Genomic DNA, 16,903 nt, shown 5'->3' with positions numbered 1-16,903 from the left:
GTCACTAGCGAACAACATAAAGAAGCCGAAACGTCAAGAATGTCACGTGATATCAGTGACATACGTCGCATTCTTGCAGCCGATTTCACCACTTGACGGAGACAAATCGTTGAGAAACATTGCCACTGGCGTTACAGCGGATTCCTAATTTATTTTCAGTTGGAGAAGAGCTTGCGAAGAAACTATCTGGCAAAGACCTGTTCACTGTGAAGTGGAAACGTGCAGATAAAGTCAAAACTCTAGCATCCCCGAGTAGTGATAAAATCAGCAGCGATATCTCCGTCGATTCGAATCTTTTGTTTCAAAGACTGTTAGTTGTCGCTAATGCAGGCAGCACATCTTTAGAGGAGACCTTAGCGCATGAATTATGTGCCTACCCACCAGCTTTATTTGAGTCACCCAGCATGATGCGTAAGGCAGACAAAGCCCCACTGGCCCATGCGATACTAGAGTTCAGCAAGCAGCAGATCGCACAGTTTGAGGAAACGGAGCCAGACAATATTCTCTATGTCTTAGACGGAGGATCTTAGTTACATAGACTACCATGGTGTAAAGGCAGTTCGTACGACAATATCGCTGCATCATTTGCTGAGTATACGGTTCGTAAATATGGTACATCAACCATCGTGTTTGATGGGTATGGAATTTGCTCACCATTGATCATTGCAACTGTGCTACCGGGTGTGTAAGAAGGTATTGTACTTGCAGAAAGCATGCCCTTCCATATACTATTGCTTGTGGTGTGTGCCAAGAAACTGAATGTTTTAACTGTTTAAATGAATATGGTGAGGACCGAGGACGGTGTTAGCGTAGGCGATGACGATATAGATGTGTAATTTGCCTCCCAAAGTCTTTCGTCTTCCCATTCTTTTGCTTTATATATAGGTGTTATGTTTCTATAAAACGCACTGTATTATGGTATGACCTTCTATTTGCTATTGCTTGTGGTGTATGCCAAGAAACTGAATGTATTAACTGTTTAAATGAATATGGTGAGGACAGTGTTAGCGTAGGCAATGACGATGTAGATGTGTAATTTGCCTCCCAAAGTATTTCGTTATTCCCATTCTTTTGCTTAAGAATATTTTTGTTTTATGTATAGTACTTATATTAAAGCGACCTTTGATTTAAAGAAAGAAACAAGACTTTTTTCGGGGGGAGAGCGATTATCAGGGTTGCCAGAGCCCAAGAAAGGTAAAAGTGAGGATTTTCCCGATTTTTAAAGGTTTCTTCTTCTTCTTCTTCTTTTTCTACAGGTTGGGCACAGGGGGCACAAACGATACGTCGTTGGAAAGGTGGTTCTATAAGGTTTCCAACGTGTTATGCTTCATGTCAATTAGGGAGGATGCTAGATCTAAGAAACAGAAGTTAGACCACAGTAAAAAATATACAGTGACCCTCCTTGGTCCGCGGTTCCGAATTTTTATCTCCCTTACTGTTGAACCTACGTCCTTCATTTTTTTATATTATTGTTACAAATGTCTGGTCTATGCGTAGAAATTTTTCTGCCGGCGTATGAGGACGTACAGTGTTGCCAGGTTCCAAGAAATATCAATTAAAAAACAAAGAATCGACTTTCTTCTTCTTCTTCTTCTTCTTCTACGGGTTGGGCATGATGGGTACAAAAGTCACTTCGTTGGAGTTTGTGGTCTATGAGTGTTCCAACGAGGTATCATTTATATCTCTGTGTCAATTAGGAGTGCTACTAGAGCCGCCAACGTAAAGGTATACGATTTTTTCGAAAAACCATGGTCCGCCATTTTGAAACCTTTTTTGGGGGTGTTCCCGTGGTCCAATTTTGTCGGGTTTCGGATATTTTCATCAGGTGAGGTACCTAAACAAAATACAGGTGTAAAACTAAAGGTTGCAATTTTGCCCAGGTCCAACCATATTTTGACTCGACTAATTAACTTAAATGAAAGGTTGCACCTAATTTTCAGAGAGGAAATTGATCCCAAAATTGTTTAGACGTTGAACAGTTCCAAAATCTATAAATTTTCGATGTACTGTGGTTTCTAGTTTCGTTGAACATCCAATTTTCTTACTACTTTGTGTTATATCAAAAAAAAAAAAACGCTTACCACAATTATGACATAAATAGTTCAGACGCGTCTGCTATCCCAGAAACGAAAATAAATGCACAGCTTACAGCTTATAAGAGACAAAAAAGAGGTTCTGTAGTACGGAAAAGAATCTGCACAATCTGACACTGATTCATTGGGGCTGTTTGAACGAAGGTGGTGAAGGCTGTATCTGCGCCATGAAAAGACCAATAGCCAACGCATGGTCTTGTCAAAACACTGCCAAATTATTATTATGATCAACAATGCGATGTCTACAATGGTTAACAAAGATATAAATCAAATATAAGCACGACGAAACAACAAATATCTCGATTGATTGATTTATTGTTATAGTTTAATGATTACGTCAGCAGAGAAACTATTTGATAATGTCATGATTCGCCAATGACCAATAGATGCTGTACATTAATCATTCAAAATAAAAGCGCTTAAGAAAGCAAAGTTCTACTAGAAATTCGTTAAGTGAGAGATTAATAAACCAACGTTCAAGTAGGAAATGTGGAAAGGATCAAAGAATCAAAAACAAAATATAAAATATATATATTGTAAGGATCTATATATACACACATTGCAAGTCACATGTTCTCATTACAAATACATGCTTTTACAATCATAAACAAACAATAACAGACGACGGAAGGAGACTATACCACCAGGGAGAAATGAAGAAAATATGGAAAATTACGAAGAAAACCTACTATCCCTTCGTAGGTTCTCCCTCCTGGAAGATGCCTATAAAAGACGACGAGAAAATTACAAAGATGTTATAAAATAGAGGATCCATATGTATCTTTACCCTAGTACCTCAATGAAGCCAAAAAAAAAAAAGAAAAGAAAAACAACCGAGCATCGGCACAACAATAGATTCTCATTGGTTGCTCTCGTTCCCGCTATAAATATTGGCTCAAAACATTGCGATCGTATTGCCGCGGACGGGGCAGAGTGGGAGTGGCGAAACTGTGACGTATGGCTTTGCGATTTTGTTGTATAGGCAGATCCTCAATTTTATAACATCTTTGGGAAATTATCAGTTCAAAGGTGATCGCTCACCCACCCAAACCTTCTCTCGAGACTGCCATGGGCTATGCAGATTCCTTATAATACTAACTCCTGAGCTGCTATGAGCTACGGAAATTCCCTTGAACCTATCTTCTGAGGCTGCTATGAGCTACGGAGCTTTCCTTTAGAACCTCTCTCCTGAGACAGCTATAAGCGAAATAAATTAATTCTAACTCTTACTTCTGAGGCTGGCACGAACTATGTAGTAATGCTGATCCCCGTCTGAGGCCGCTGTGAGCTAGAACATTTATCCTATTACGAGGGCACGATGTTTGGCGAGGATCATCAAACTTATTGAACACTGAAAACATCTAGAGAAAAGACTTACAAGAACTTTGTTAACATTTTTACCTATGTATAACACAATTCTTTCTATAACCAAACGTGAAGGGTTTCGTCATTTAAAGACTCCACCAAACAGAACATTGCAATATAAAAAAGAATAGGCCACAAATATAGAGGTAACTAAGGGAATTCTGTCGCTTTTTCTGGAGATCTGTTTCATTGGCCCTCATACCGTGAGTTAAAAGCGAATGGAGATAAGACGAAGGTCAGTTCTCGGTGTGGGTATATCCAACATACTCCCTAGTTGTGACAGTTCAGTTACACCGGAAACTTGCGTAAGGACAGAGTGAACATAGGACCTCCACAAAGCGTCATAAGGGCGTGTATGCTCTACGAGTTCAAACCGGGGTCAAACGCTGCTGCAGCGGGGCGGAAGATATGTCAGGATTTTGGAGAGGGTGTCGTGATTACGCAGACAGTGCAGCGGTGGTTTAACAAGTTTAGGGACGGTGACAAAACACTCGAAAATGCACTACATGCGGGAAGAGCAACACATGTACAAAATCAAGATCTTCAGGCAGCAATTGAGGCGAACAGTGGTCAGACATGTGAGGAACTAGGACTACAATTCAGTGTGAGTGAAGAAATCATTCGGCAGCACCTCCATCAACTTGGGAAGCACTACAAAATGTGTCTATGAGACCCACATGATTTGACTCCGGGCCAGAAGGCAACGCAGCTGACATCTGTGTTTCTTTGCTGTCTTGTCTGAGGAAGGAGCCATTTCTGGACAGGACGTTGAGATGTGATGAGAAGTGGGTCCTACACGAAGCTCTACGGCACTGTCATTACTGGTTAGCATCCCCTGAACTGCACATAACTATAAAACGTGTGAGAAATATTATTGTGCAGGCTTAGAGTTCCTGAGTTATGATTGGTGAACTTTTGCGTCCTGTATTCCAAAACGAAAATCCATACACCGAACCTACCTTATTGAGATTAAAGTAGCATGGTGGTTCCAAAACAGCTCGAAACCAGCACTGCACCAGAAGAAGATCCTCCTGTGTGTTTGGTGCACTGTTCGCAGCATCCTGCATCGGGAACTGCTACCAACTGGTCAGAGCATGAATGCAAGGGGTCCTCCTGATACAGGACAACGCTAAGCCCCTCGTGGCTAGGATGACCCGGGACACCATTCCATTCCTTGGATCGGAATCCGCCATATTCCTCCACTATTGCATCCGCCATACTCCTCGGACATTGCACTGTCCGATTATCACCTGTTTCATTTCTTGGAAAATCACCTTAGAGGACGCCAGTTCAAACCCCTAGTAGAGGTGCAAAATTGCACTTGATACCTTCTTCGCCTTCACGGCTCGCGAGGGAATCCATAGGCTTCCAGATCGTTGGTAGAAGATCATCGATGCTGATGGGGACTATTTTTGATATTCCAAGAATATATTAGGTGACATATCGATGTTCGAAGGTGGTGGGTGAAAAAGCGACATAACTTTCTTGGTTACCATATAGCAATACTAGTAATACATAGCAGAATAAATTGGAAAAGGAATAGAGTTGAGAAGGAAATAATCGGAATGTCGTGAAAGAGCTAAGAGAATAATTAATACAATAGAGCTGATGTAAGTAGAATATACAATGGGAACAATATCTAAAACCTAAAATCAGAAATCTTTAGAAAATATTTACTATTTTAATTACTAGAATAAATTCGGGAATATGTCATAAAAACACGGTCATTTCAAACCTGGATTAAGTTTACAAGGTAGTTCTAAATGTTATGTGAGGTTTGAGGATTCAGGATATTCCACAAAAACATACCGAACACTTACTGGGACGATACATTATTCACACTTCGGACAATTAATAAAACGTACTATGTGCAAACACTTAAGATGAGAGTGCACGATACGCAAACGCGCCAAGATCACTTCCTCTCAAAGACCAGTACATAATGACGTGTGCCAGTTGCTAACACTAAGGTCAGTAGAATAGTGTGTGTTTTCGATGGCCTGGTTCTATTTGCTTATCAGTAAGTTTGAGATGGAATTAGAACTACAAAAATACAATCAAATCTCAATGCTGTAAGTACGGTAATTGAACCTAGGACCCTGCGTTACAATGACGGGCGCTAGTCACTTGACAAACGGAGAGTGAGTTTGACTGGTAGTTTTTTACTTTTTATAGTAAATTATTTTCTTGCCACAAAAATGTTGTTTTAAATTCGTTATTGTAAACAACTATTTTAAACACTTGGTCGTTTCAAATTTATTTATGTTCCAACATACAAAAATATATTTTCCGTATTTAAATGAACTTTATATTACAAGGATTCTAATTTCAGCAGACGCTGAGTGATGGAACGTTCCCCCTGGTATGTGTAGTCCTTGGTTCATTCGCAGCTCGCGCCAAGTACGCTTTGTGGTGAATAAATACTATGTGCTTGCGTTTTCTCGGGGTTTTCCATTTCCTCTCATGTTCTTGTTTCCACCATTTGATTCATTCTTATCACCGTCTTCTTTAACTTACACGGCATAATCTAGAAACGTAAAACTGAAAGATTTTATTTGATAGTGAAACTCAGAATATACACCGTGTTTTGAAGAGAATGGCCTTATTTTGGACGGTAATCATTACGGAACATGGGACGTTCCAGCAAGGAAAGGAGTGTTATTTGAATGAGCGTGGCATAGAGTTTCAGAAAATCGCCGTTAGGTGTCGGCCAATGTGTATTCTTAGTTTGCAGTCAGTCAGAAGTAAGATGGCGCCCGCTCAACTGAAGACAATTTGTGTGCTGCAGGTTGCAAAGAGTGAGTCAGTGGTTTCAGCCCAGCGTGTTTTTCGTCAGCGTTTTGGCATTGATCCGCCTGCACCCAAAAACATTCGTCGTTGGTATCTCCAATTTAAAGAGACAGGATATTTGTGCAAAGGTAAGCGTCCAGGTTGGCTTTGCACTTCCAATAAAATGGTGGAAACAATTCGGCAAACTATGTTGTTCGTGCTGCAGGTAATGAACACATAAATCATTTGTAATAGCATAGCTAAATCTTGAAGATTTTGCGAGCATTTTGCAATTTATTTCATTTTTGTAGTATGTTTTTATCAACACACTCTAAAAAATCGTTGTGTTATTTCAACGACATGCCTGTGTGTTAACACGATTGTGTTAAAATATAACACAAATAAGTGGTCAGAACAACTCACTATCAATTTAGAGTTGTGTGTCAAATGCCGGTAGTTGGAATGACACACAGCCTGTGTGTTAAATTAACACAAGTGTAGAATCTTCGGTGTTGTTTTCTCGTGATTGCCAAAAATGTTGAGCATCTAATTATAAAGGCTTATGAATTGAAGCTACAGACAAACACAGTAGAAAGAAATACTTAAACAAATCCAGGTATACGCAAAATTTCATCTCCCACATTTGATGCATTTATTGCCTCTTTTTCTAAGCGATTGTGTACTAGAAGCAACAAACGCATCAACTTTGTTAGATGGCAACTGTCGCCGCTCATATGAAAGTGAATATGGAGGAACTATAAAACAAAGTAAATAGACAGTCGTCATTTTGCTATAAAATTAGGTCTACATGGCGAGCAGATTTTATCTTATCGCGAACGGTTATCGTCGAATATACGCGGCTTAAAGGAGCACTCTGATTAGCCAAATTCAAAAGACCTCAACAATTTATCCCTCTACAAGCGACGTTTTCTTCATCACCTCCGTGGCCAAGTCGGAAGAGCACGTGGCTAGTAATTGAAAGGTTGGTGGTTTGTGCCCCCCTCGCCACTGAAGTACATTTTTTGTACTTGTTTACAAAGATGTAACACACCCCCTGTGTTAAACGCCAACACCGCGGGGTATGTGTTGAACTAACACCGCATAGTGGTAGTCACGCTAGAACCACTGCCCTGGGTTAAAATTGAGTTGAATTAACACAAGCATTTTTTACTGTGTAAATATGGACTATTAAAATCAGGTCATTGTTTTTGAAAACCCTGTATTTTAAAATTGTGTTCATTTAGAAAAAAAAAGAGAGGATACTGAGACAATTAAACCATAGGTACGTGTACCTTTCTTCATCGTCTTGAAGATAAGAGTTATTGTTGAGGAAATTGCTTTAATTTATTGACGGAGCAAAACCTTGATAAAAATGCAAACTGTTGTCATGGTTTCAAGTATCTTGACGAACTCCGTGAATTGAAGTAGTTTGCTAAGGAGAAGAATGTTGTTGTTTGTCAAAACTTCCAGGACCTAACACTTTGTTAGTTCGTCGATCCAATTAGAGAGAAACTAGGAAAATACCTGGAGCTAAGGTACCCTTTATGTTTAAAACACAGAAAGATAAATTATTATACGAAAATATTTCTCACAAAAGGCAATTGACGTCTTAAGATCTTCTTAACATATCCTTCAGTGACACAAAGCTAGTCCTTTTATTCAAAATGAAAACGAAATCATTAAGAACGCTGAGAGATTTCAACATAATGAATACAGCAAAATCTTGAGTTTAGACCTGTAGTTAGCTTAGGAGTCAAACTTATTTTCGTACTGTGATAGCGTTCATATGGACATCAGTTTGAAATATATTTCAAGAGAATATAGACTCAAGCACATAATTCTTTTTAAATATCAACCAAATACATGAATACATAAAACGCTATATCCAGTGACGTATTTCAGAGGGCTTCCGAGCGTAAGGCCCCACGAAATTTTATTTACTATTTTAAAGTAAATGAAATACATTGCAGAATTTTCATATTTCCAGGAGTAAAGTTAGGAGAGCCCCTCTCCCGAAACAAAATCGATAATATGCCGCTGGCTATACCACTCAAAACATTACAACGAGCAAGAACACAATGGATGATACATTTGACCAGAGGAGACTGACAGGTATACACGTAGATTTAAAAAGATGAAAACTTTAATTTAATGTTCCACGTTTATACCTTGTAAAGTTAAGAGTATGGATGATTAATAATGCTGATGATTATGGAAGAATTGATGGAATGAGAATGTGGGAGGAAACGGGAGAATCCTGAGAAAATCCATGGATATGATATTGTCTAAAAGGAACTTAAATGTCCTGGAATCAAACAACAGGCTCCTCGAATCAGAGATGAGTGTTCACCACTTTTGATTTGAAGTTCGCCGCAGCTTCAACTGTCTCCACTTAACGGTTTTCTAATTTATCCTCATTTTAAGTTCTAAATAACGTATGTCAGAGATGCAAACAGAGACATTTCGACAACAAATACAAACACAATACAACAACAATGCTCTTTAGATGGATTCGCAATTCAGATGGGTTCCACCTCATGGTCAACAACCTGCTTCTCATACTGCTTGACTAAGCCATATTACCAACTACAGAGGCACCGTAGCCCCAGATAGGTTTGTCAGCCGGAAGATAATCAGAGGATGGCAGAAAACGGCGTGTTACTTTAAGTATCTAAGTAAAGGAAACACCAGCACGTGTTGCATTCTTTTTGTTATATCCAAACTCTTCATTCAGTTCAATTTGTATTTTCATGTTTTGCATTGTTGTACAACACCCAGGTTATGAAGGATGGAATCTACTGTTAACGTGAGCTCCAGACCAACACAGTGAGGAAAATCTAGTGTAGTTACCCGGGTCTTCAGATCACCATGCAAAATCAATTTTCACAGTTAAAGCCGTTTCTCATCATACACAGTAAAATGGTTACGTTAATACAACTCAGTTTTAACACAGGACAGTGGTTCCAGCGTGACTACCACTATGCGATGTTAATTCAACACAAACCCCATGGTGTTGGCGTTTAACACAGTGGGTGTGTTACGTTTTTAACAAACAATCGGTGTTGAGCGGTGTTAAATTCGGATCTGTGTTAGTATTTTCGATGTTGATTTGACACCATGTCAGTGTCGGTAGTATGGGGAAACGTGTTGACTGTTACTCGTGGCGGTGTTGCACCAACAAGAAAAAAAGTAATACAGTGTGTAGAGTGTTAATATTACATCATGACAAGTATCAATATAACACAGCCTCTGTGTTATTTCAACATTTTCTAATTTCAACACACAATCTGTGTCATAATTTAAGATCAGAGCCGTATAAGTAACACCGTTTTGGTGTTAATTCAACACTTCCTGTGTAAATTCAAGGACAGACCACCAGATTAACACCGTTTCTGGTGTTATTCCGACTCCACATCTGTGTTACTACGACACCTATTTCGGTGTTGAAATAACTCCGTGTGCGGTATTGATGTAACCATGTGTTGAAAAAGCTTGTGTGCATGTTTACGCTTACCGAAGATTGTAATTTTAAAATAAGAATAGTAAACTACAGAACACTTCATTTAGAAAATCTTTATAAACTTTTTGTCGTCCTCCCCAACATTTATTTAGAAGTATTTCTTGATGGTTCGAAACACAACCTTTACCATCAACTTGTTCAAGAATAATAGGAAACTCTTGCTACCTACCGTTTAACTTGGGTGCTGGCACCCGAAGAACTCCCTAAGAAAACAGCTGATAACAATTCTGGTCCAGGCTCATACTCTGTTTGGGCGCTGATTGATAATATTGAAATGTAACAAGTGATTTGACATGAGCCACGTTGGTGCTTTTGAGACTCAGGTTGTATTATACTTACTTTTGCGTATGCACACGCATACGTATACGCAACTGGCAAGTCGTCTGTCTGCTCGCAGGAATTCACACACACATGAATGAAGACGATGATATTTACTTAGGTAAATTCCTATTTATTGAGTATGGATATATGTGTTTCACTTTTTAACAATGATAAGGGAAAGGGGAAATGTTGGAAAAACGCTGGTCAGCGAAGTATCTTGACTCCAAAAGGACGCTACATATCCCGAAGGTATCTGTTTGTCCTTTTTCTTCACATCCTATATATTAATATAACACCACAAAGTTCTTCATACTATGACTTCTTGCTATCAGTTCTTCTTATAACGAACCTCTTTTGCTAACTCTCTGCTTCTACTGACTCTTGGGAACAACCCGTTTCGAACACTTAGGGTTAACAATGCACTCTATCTAATAATAAAAAAAATGTTAATGTTCTCTGCATTCATACGCAGTGCCAATGGGTCGATGTTATAATAAAGAACACTGGCAACATTTGATTTGATCCCGTGAGAAAGAAGCTTGGAAAGAGTAGTTAAAAAAGTGTAGCAGTCTAAATCGATAAATTCTTTCCATGGCTATAGGAAGAACACCTGCATACACAGAGAGAATTGAAGATCTCACCAAAAGGAAAAATAGCTGTTCGTTTCTATGAGTAAAATAATAATTTCGTTGCATGAATAAAAATTAAAAGAAATACACTGGTCGTCCAAAAACATAGTTTTGTGGCCGGGCAGACGGTCACACTCTTACCTATATCCTTATAGTATATTTGCCTCTTAATCGTGTTTTTACTTGTTTTGCGCCATTTTTAAAAAAGTCTGCGGTGTTTACTGGTGAGCTCTACTGTAGTGTAGAAGTGACACAGTAATATGATGTTTCTCGCTGTTGACGTATTTCTTCAGAAACATTATGTAAAACAATTGAGAATACATCGCGCGGTTTGCATGTTGAACTTTTGTGAATACCTGGATTTGTTTAAGTATTTTTTCTACTGTATTTGTCTGTAGCTTCAGTACATAAACCTTCGTGATTATGCCCAATATATTTGGCAATCGCGCAGAAGACAACACCGAAGATTCTACACTTGTGTTAATTTAACACACAGGCTGTTTGTCATTTTAACTACCGGCATTTGACACACAACTCCAAATGGAGAGTGAGTTGTTCTAACCACCTGTATGTGTTATATTTTAACACAATCGTGTTAACACGTAGGCATGTCGTTGAAATAACACAACGATTTTTTTACAGTGTATTATCTCACCTAAAAGATTGATTGATTACTTGGTGGCTGTTTAGTGGGGGCATCAGCAGCAGTTACATGTCGCCGTTACGATAAGACCAAATATGAACATGCTCTATGCATTATATATTGAAAATAAAAACTTTAAATAGTAGTGTTCAAGTACAAATGCGTCAGGAAGTACACACTAAAACAAAAGAAAAAAACAAAATAAAATTCGAATGGAATGTCACAAGGTTAAAAAAATAAATAATTAAATATAAACCTAGAAGTAAATAGGTGATTGTTCCAACCTCACGGATGAAAGTGTGACTAGAACCAATAGAAACTGCAGTATCCCCTTAAACCTGATCAAGATTTTTAGCTAGCCCTGAACATTTTCTGATCTCTGATCCTGAGTATTCTGGACATTCTACAACAATGTACCGAACATTCACTGGAAGAATACATTTTTTGAAATGCGGCTAGTTAGCGCTATGCACTAAACAGAAATGAGTAAGGTGAAAGTGTTCGATTTTGAGTCAAGTGAGACCCAAAACAGAGTGATTCAAATAAAATAATTGTGGTCTTACAGATATAACTGAAGGGTACACTACCAACACTTACCGGTGGAAGTCTCTGACACCAGCAATTAAGAAAGGGCTGTATCCCAAGGATGCTCGGTTCCATGTACACCATTCCGCATCGGGAGACCGTAGCAGGTGAAGCGACCGCGAGATCTGCTACCTCAAACATCATTGTCATCGTATCTATCAATTGCATCACCTCTCCACTGCTGAGGCAAAGTTTCTTGTTGTCATCTAGTACAGTGTTCATGTTCTCTATCCACACAGCATCCACGGGGCCATCAAAGACGTACCAACGCAGCTTCTTGTCCATAGCAGCTATTCCTGAACGAACTAAAGTGGACAAAATGCCGTCAGTCCTGCAGGGAGAGACAGATATAATTAGTATTGGTTTGGATATAAATTGTGTTGACGTTGACAAGAATAGGAAAAAGAGCTTGGAAGTTTCTGGGTAAGTGCAAAATTCATCCATTACTAATCAATGCCATGGTAATAAGTGCTATACTGAAATTTTAAAATTGATTGATTGATTACAGATTAATTGGTATGGAAGGATATTTGGCCTCGTCACGATAAGGCCGATGGAAGACACATAAGACACATTAAAATAATCAAAATTAAAAGAATTACGAGGGGTGATCAATAAAGAAGGATCGTAAATTAATATAAAACATAATTACTTATACTAATCCTCCAAATGTTGATGGTCTTTTTCAAAATAGTCCCCATTACATGCAACGCACTTGTCTTAACGTTCTTAATGGTCATCAAAGACATGCTGGAAGCTATTTTTGGATAGATCCTTTAAAATCGCCTCCGCAGCTTTAACCACTGCCCCTGAATATGCGAAACGCCGTTTCTTCAAAGTTGGAAAAAGAAAGAAATCACAAGGGGCTAAATCAGGGCTATATGGAGGATGGCGTACAAAAAAACGTTCATCTTTGCAAGATGATGAACAGAATTTCCGTACTGTTCTTCGCGTGTCACTTCCATGTTGCCTTATGCGAAACTGAAACGACGTGTGCTTGAACGGTTGCCAAGGTCACATTCTTGACGTCGTTGCCTTCAAACTTGCTCAATCTAATCGTCACTTCTCCCACTACACAGACGTGTTTCGTTTTTTTCTGTCTTGCTGTTATATTCACTTCATAAATACTGATGATTAGCCTACGTAAAATATTTAACAGACAAGGTCATGTAGGTCAAGTATATGTTCGACAAAATAAGACACTAACATAGAGAAAATGGAACAAATGGCGAAATATATATATATACGTATATAACAAAAATAACTAAGAACAGCGAAAAAAGCAACACAAAAACAAAAAACGAAAAGCCGTTTTTTTAAGTTTTGAATATATGCTATATGCTAATATATGGACCGAGTGGATATCTAAATGGAAACAAGGGCCCATTATAGATAGGATTGGGAAACGGGGGCTCCACTATAAGCGGTGCTAGATAACAGGGGCCTCATTACAAGTGGGACTAAAAAATAGAACCCTATTACTTGCTTCATAAAAGCCTAATACATAACAATACAAAACAACACGTTGTATGTGCGTTTTATCTTATTTGCTTTGTCTTGTTGTTTGGAAATTACATTACAAACCATTTTTCTTTAAAATTTATTGGGCCCGCAAGCGAGTGGGGCCCTAACGCTATAGCTTGTTTAACTTATACAAAAATCCGGCACTGATTGTACTATTCTACCAGTACTCGTGCGCCCACAAATTTTTGTTGGGTTGTCCAAGCTTTGGGGAAAGGGGACCAATACTTTAAACCACTATGTCTATGTAGCATTGAACAGGTATTATTCTGCACCCGAAAAGACGGTAAATAATTGTAAAATACTTCCACCTATATTTTCAGACAAAATGCTAGAACTAGATTGCTTTTATAAGAGAAAGAGTACAGATGAAGTGTAAGATCAAATTTTCATGCTACATCAATCATTACTCTGTCAAATAAATATAATTTTATTGAGAACGTGTTAGAACGAGTTAGGAAGTTTTTTTTGGTGGAGGAGGTCTGAATCCGATAGACCCCCCGTGCCCCTGTGGGCGCCACTGAATACTAAAGCAAAACATCTTAGTGGCACTGTTACGGTGCACGACACCACATTGAATGTTACCTCTATTTTTGTCTTTTTCTAAAAGTGAGATGGAGTTAAGTTGATGGAAGAATACTTATAACATTGATGATGAATCTCCCTTCCTGTTAACGAGTTGAAGAGAAAATCCCTAAATTGTGAAATCTCTCGACCTTGGTTTCAAAATACCTTCCAAATTATCCACCCGAAGCTCACCATCGTCTCCCATGAACATCACGAGATCCACTTGAAGCTCTTATCTGCTCTTTCCAGAAACCAAAGCCTCTCTACAACGTTTCCACGATGAATTTGTCACGAGGCAATTATAAAGAACAAGAGGAAATTTCGGTGCAAGGATTATCGGAATTTAGACCTATAATTCGAGATATATATATATTTTATCTCTTGTCAGTTGGATAGGGTTTTGATGATAATACAGACCTCCTACGACGCAATTAAGTGAATATTTTAATTCTATTTCTCGTTTATGCACGTGATGTACTTACATTCATTGTAGTCAATCCGTAATCCAGATTTATGATGATTAAAACAAAATTCCATATTGTTGTATCATCAACTATTTTACGGTTTTAGCATCGTATTTCTATTACAATGCAGTTTTCATTACAACGATCGTTTCATTATTTTTCTCAACTTTACATATGAAACACTTGTTTAATCCACTGACAATTAAAGCTGTACAATTAGAAAAGAATTTAAAACATTAGCGAGAAACAAAAAGCCTCAAAAGCTGATATTATGTCTATTTTTTTATTATATAGAATCTTTGGCACGGTAGATGCGTATTCGATTTCCGACGGGAGCTCATGTGTTTTGTACCTCTCGTAAAGCATTAGATCCACGTCTTATATATATCCTCGATGTTGTAAGGGATGCTACACCCTGATCCAACAATCAAACCCTATTATACAGAATAATTATAAATTAGATTGATTTATTTGTTCAATCCTCCAAAATATAATTCCCCGCTTAAATTTTTCTGACTCCTTTCAAATTGTTAATTTGGCAACAATGCACTTGTATTAATAGGAGGGGCAGTCATAAGGAAAAAAAAAGAGTACGTTACTCTTACGAATATGCGTATCACTGCTAGGTGTACGTGTGTCACTCTTAGTATAATGTATGCCACTGCACAATGGTTCAGGATGAGCAAAAAGCTGGCCAAAACCCAATTTTTGAAAATTGCGTTAGAAGGAGACTGGTTTAGTGTATGGATTACGAAATATCCAAAGTTTATTATATACAAATAATGAACACGAGTAACATGTAACGTATGAGTTAGAAAGGGTGAAAGTTAATCATTGTGGACATATCTGTGAAATAGCTGCCAAATAGAGTATTTGTCATTCAAGTTCATGGCTTGGTATCTGAGAATATGTGGTTACAAGAAACATTTGTTGTATATGGCAACTGCATACCTCTCAAGTACTGCAACTGTCCAAAGTGGCTATGCAGTATCTTCCATATCTACGTTTCCTCGAACAAAATATATTAATGTGACAAAATCTAATTTGCTTTAGCAAAAGGTCCACAAAACTACAGAGATTTAGCATAGTGCCCAGCGTTCCCCAGCAGAGTTATTGAAATGGCCTGAAAGAATAATCCATGATAAATTGTTTTACAGGAAGTTTAGGTGCGAATATGTGCGAATTCGTGAAATACGTGTTCCTTTGTGTGATGACAGGACACTGAAATTAATTATTCCTACTTTTTACGTGCAGGACATCTATAGTTCATAATGATGCTGAGACGCACCCAGGTCAATGCGAAAATGAGAGAAATGTAAGGACGTTGTCAAAGGGAACAAACACAGCATGTTCAGACCTGGGTTTTGACGTAATTGGACCTTGGTGATCACCCAGCCCAGGTTAGTGAAGACATTCGACGAATTGTTTCCAGGTTTTGCAGCCAAGTGTACCAAAAACTGTATAAGAGTGGCAGAAATCATGACATTTCCTAAAGACACATACAAAATGGCTTGATGAAGAATTGACATTTAAATTCCGGAGACAGATGGAACGTCGATCAAATCCTGGCGGTTGTAAATCGAAGGATTTCAGACAATCTATTGACATAACTAAACGGAGGAAAGCGGAAGATTTACATACATCTGCAAGTACGTCGGAACTGGCTTTTGCTGCCAAAATGAGGCTTCGGGTATCAGAACAAGATGCAGAAAAAGTACTTCGTGAGATGACAGAAACAACTTCGACTAGAGTTCGTAAGATGAGACAAGCGTTTATGAGCGCAAAGGGCCAGAGCATTTTACTTAAACCGTGCACCAAAGAAGAGGCGCTTCCATTGCTTCTCGATCGTAAGTTAACCAAAATCCAATACAACTGTCTACGTCTTGGTGCCAAAACACGCAAGGCAGACATTTGTCCAAGTTATCACCAATTACTCGAGGCTAAGAAAGTTGTTACCAGTCAGATAAGAGTATTACTGTTTCAGATGTCAGTGCACAAATTAAATCTCAAGCTTTATTGTAGAAAAAAGTTGAACGAGTCCAATGCATCGAACAGCAGATTCAAGATCACCTATCAACTGTGAATGTCAGTGGATTCCAATTTACTGTGCATCACGAGCTCATTCTTACTATGGTAGATGGAAAAGTTGTAATGCACTCCTGAACAACAAATCTCTTCAAAAGTGTTATATTTGCAAAACATCTCCCAAAGAAATGAACGATTTAGAGAGAGTTTCTATGAAAGACATAGACACATCCACATTTCTCTTTGGATTGTCAGTGTTACATGCGTACATACGATTTTTTGAGTGCCTCCTTTATATTGCATATAGACTCGATTTCAAGACATGGCAAGTTCGAAAGAAGCACAAGGAACTATTGAAATCACGAAAACATGAGATTCGGAAGCAGTTTAGAGCAAAAATA

At 38.4% G+C, this 16,903-nt stretch overlaps 1 protein-coding gene across 1 annotated transcript in view; it reads right to left on the bottom strand.

Annotated features, from left to right (window-relative positions):
• LOC145670651 (dynein axonemal heavy chain 1-like) overlaps positions 1-16,903 on the bottom strand; it is a gene marked incomplete at its 3' end in the record, with an annotated part of 1,762,390 nt that overhangs the window by 1,033,470 nt on the left and 712,017 nt on the right. Inside the window, 1 exon segment of the mRNA XM_081739441.1 lies at positions 11,938-12,256. Coding sequence (XP_081595567.1) covers positions 11,938-12,256 — 319 coding nt within the window.

The sequence above is a fragment of the Thermobia domestica genome, chromosome 14 (assembly GCF_964235325.1).
Source record: "Thermobia domestica chromosome 14, izTheDome1.hap1.1, whole genome shotgun sequence".
Lineage (NCBI taxonomy): Eukaryota > Metazoa > Arthropoda > Insecta > Zygentoma > Lepismatidae > Thermobia > Thermobia domestica.
Note: the sequence above shows the minus strand (reverse complement) of the source record. Positions and strands in the feature narration are given on the sequence as shown.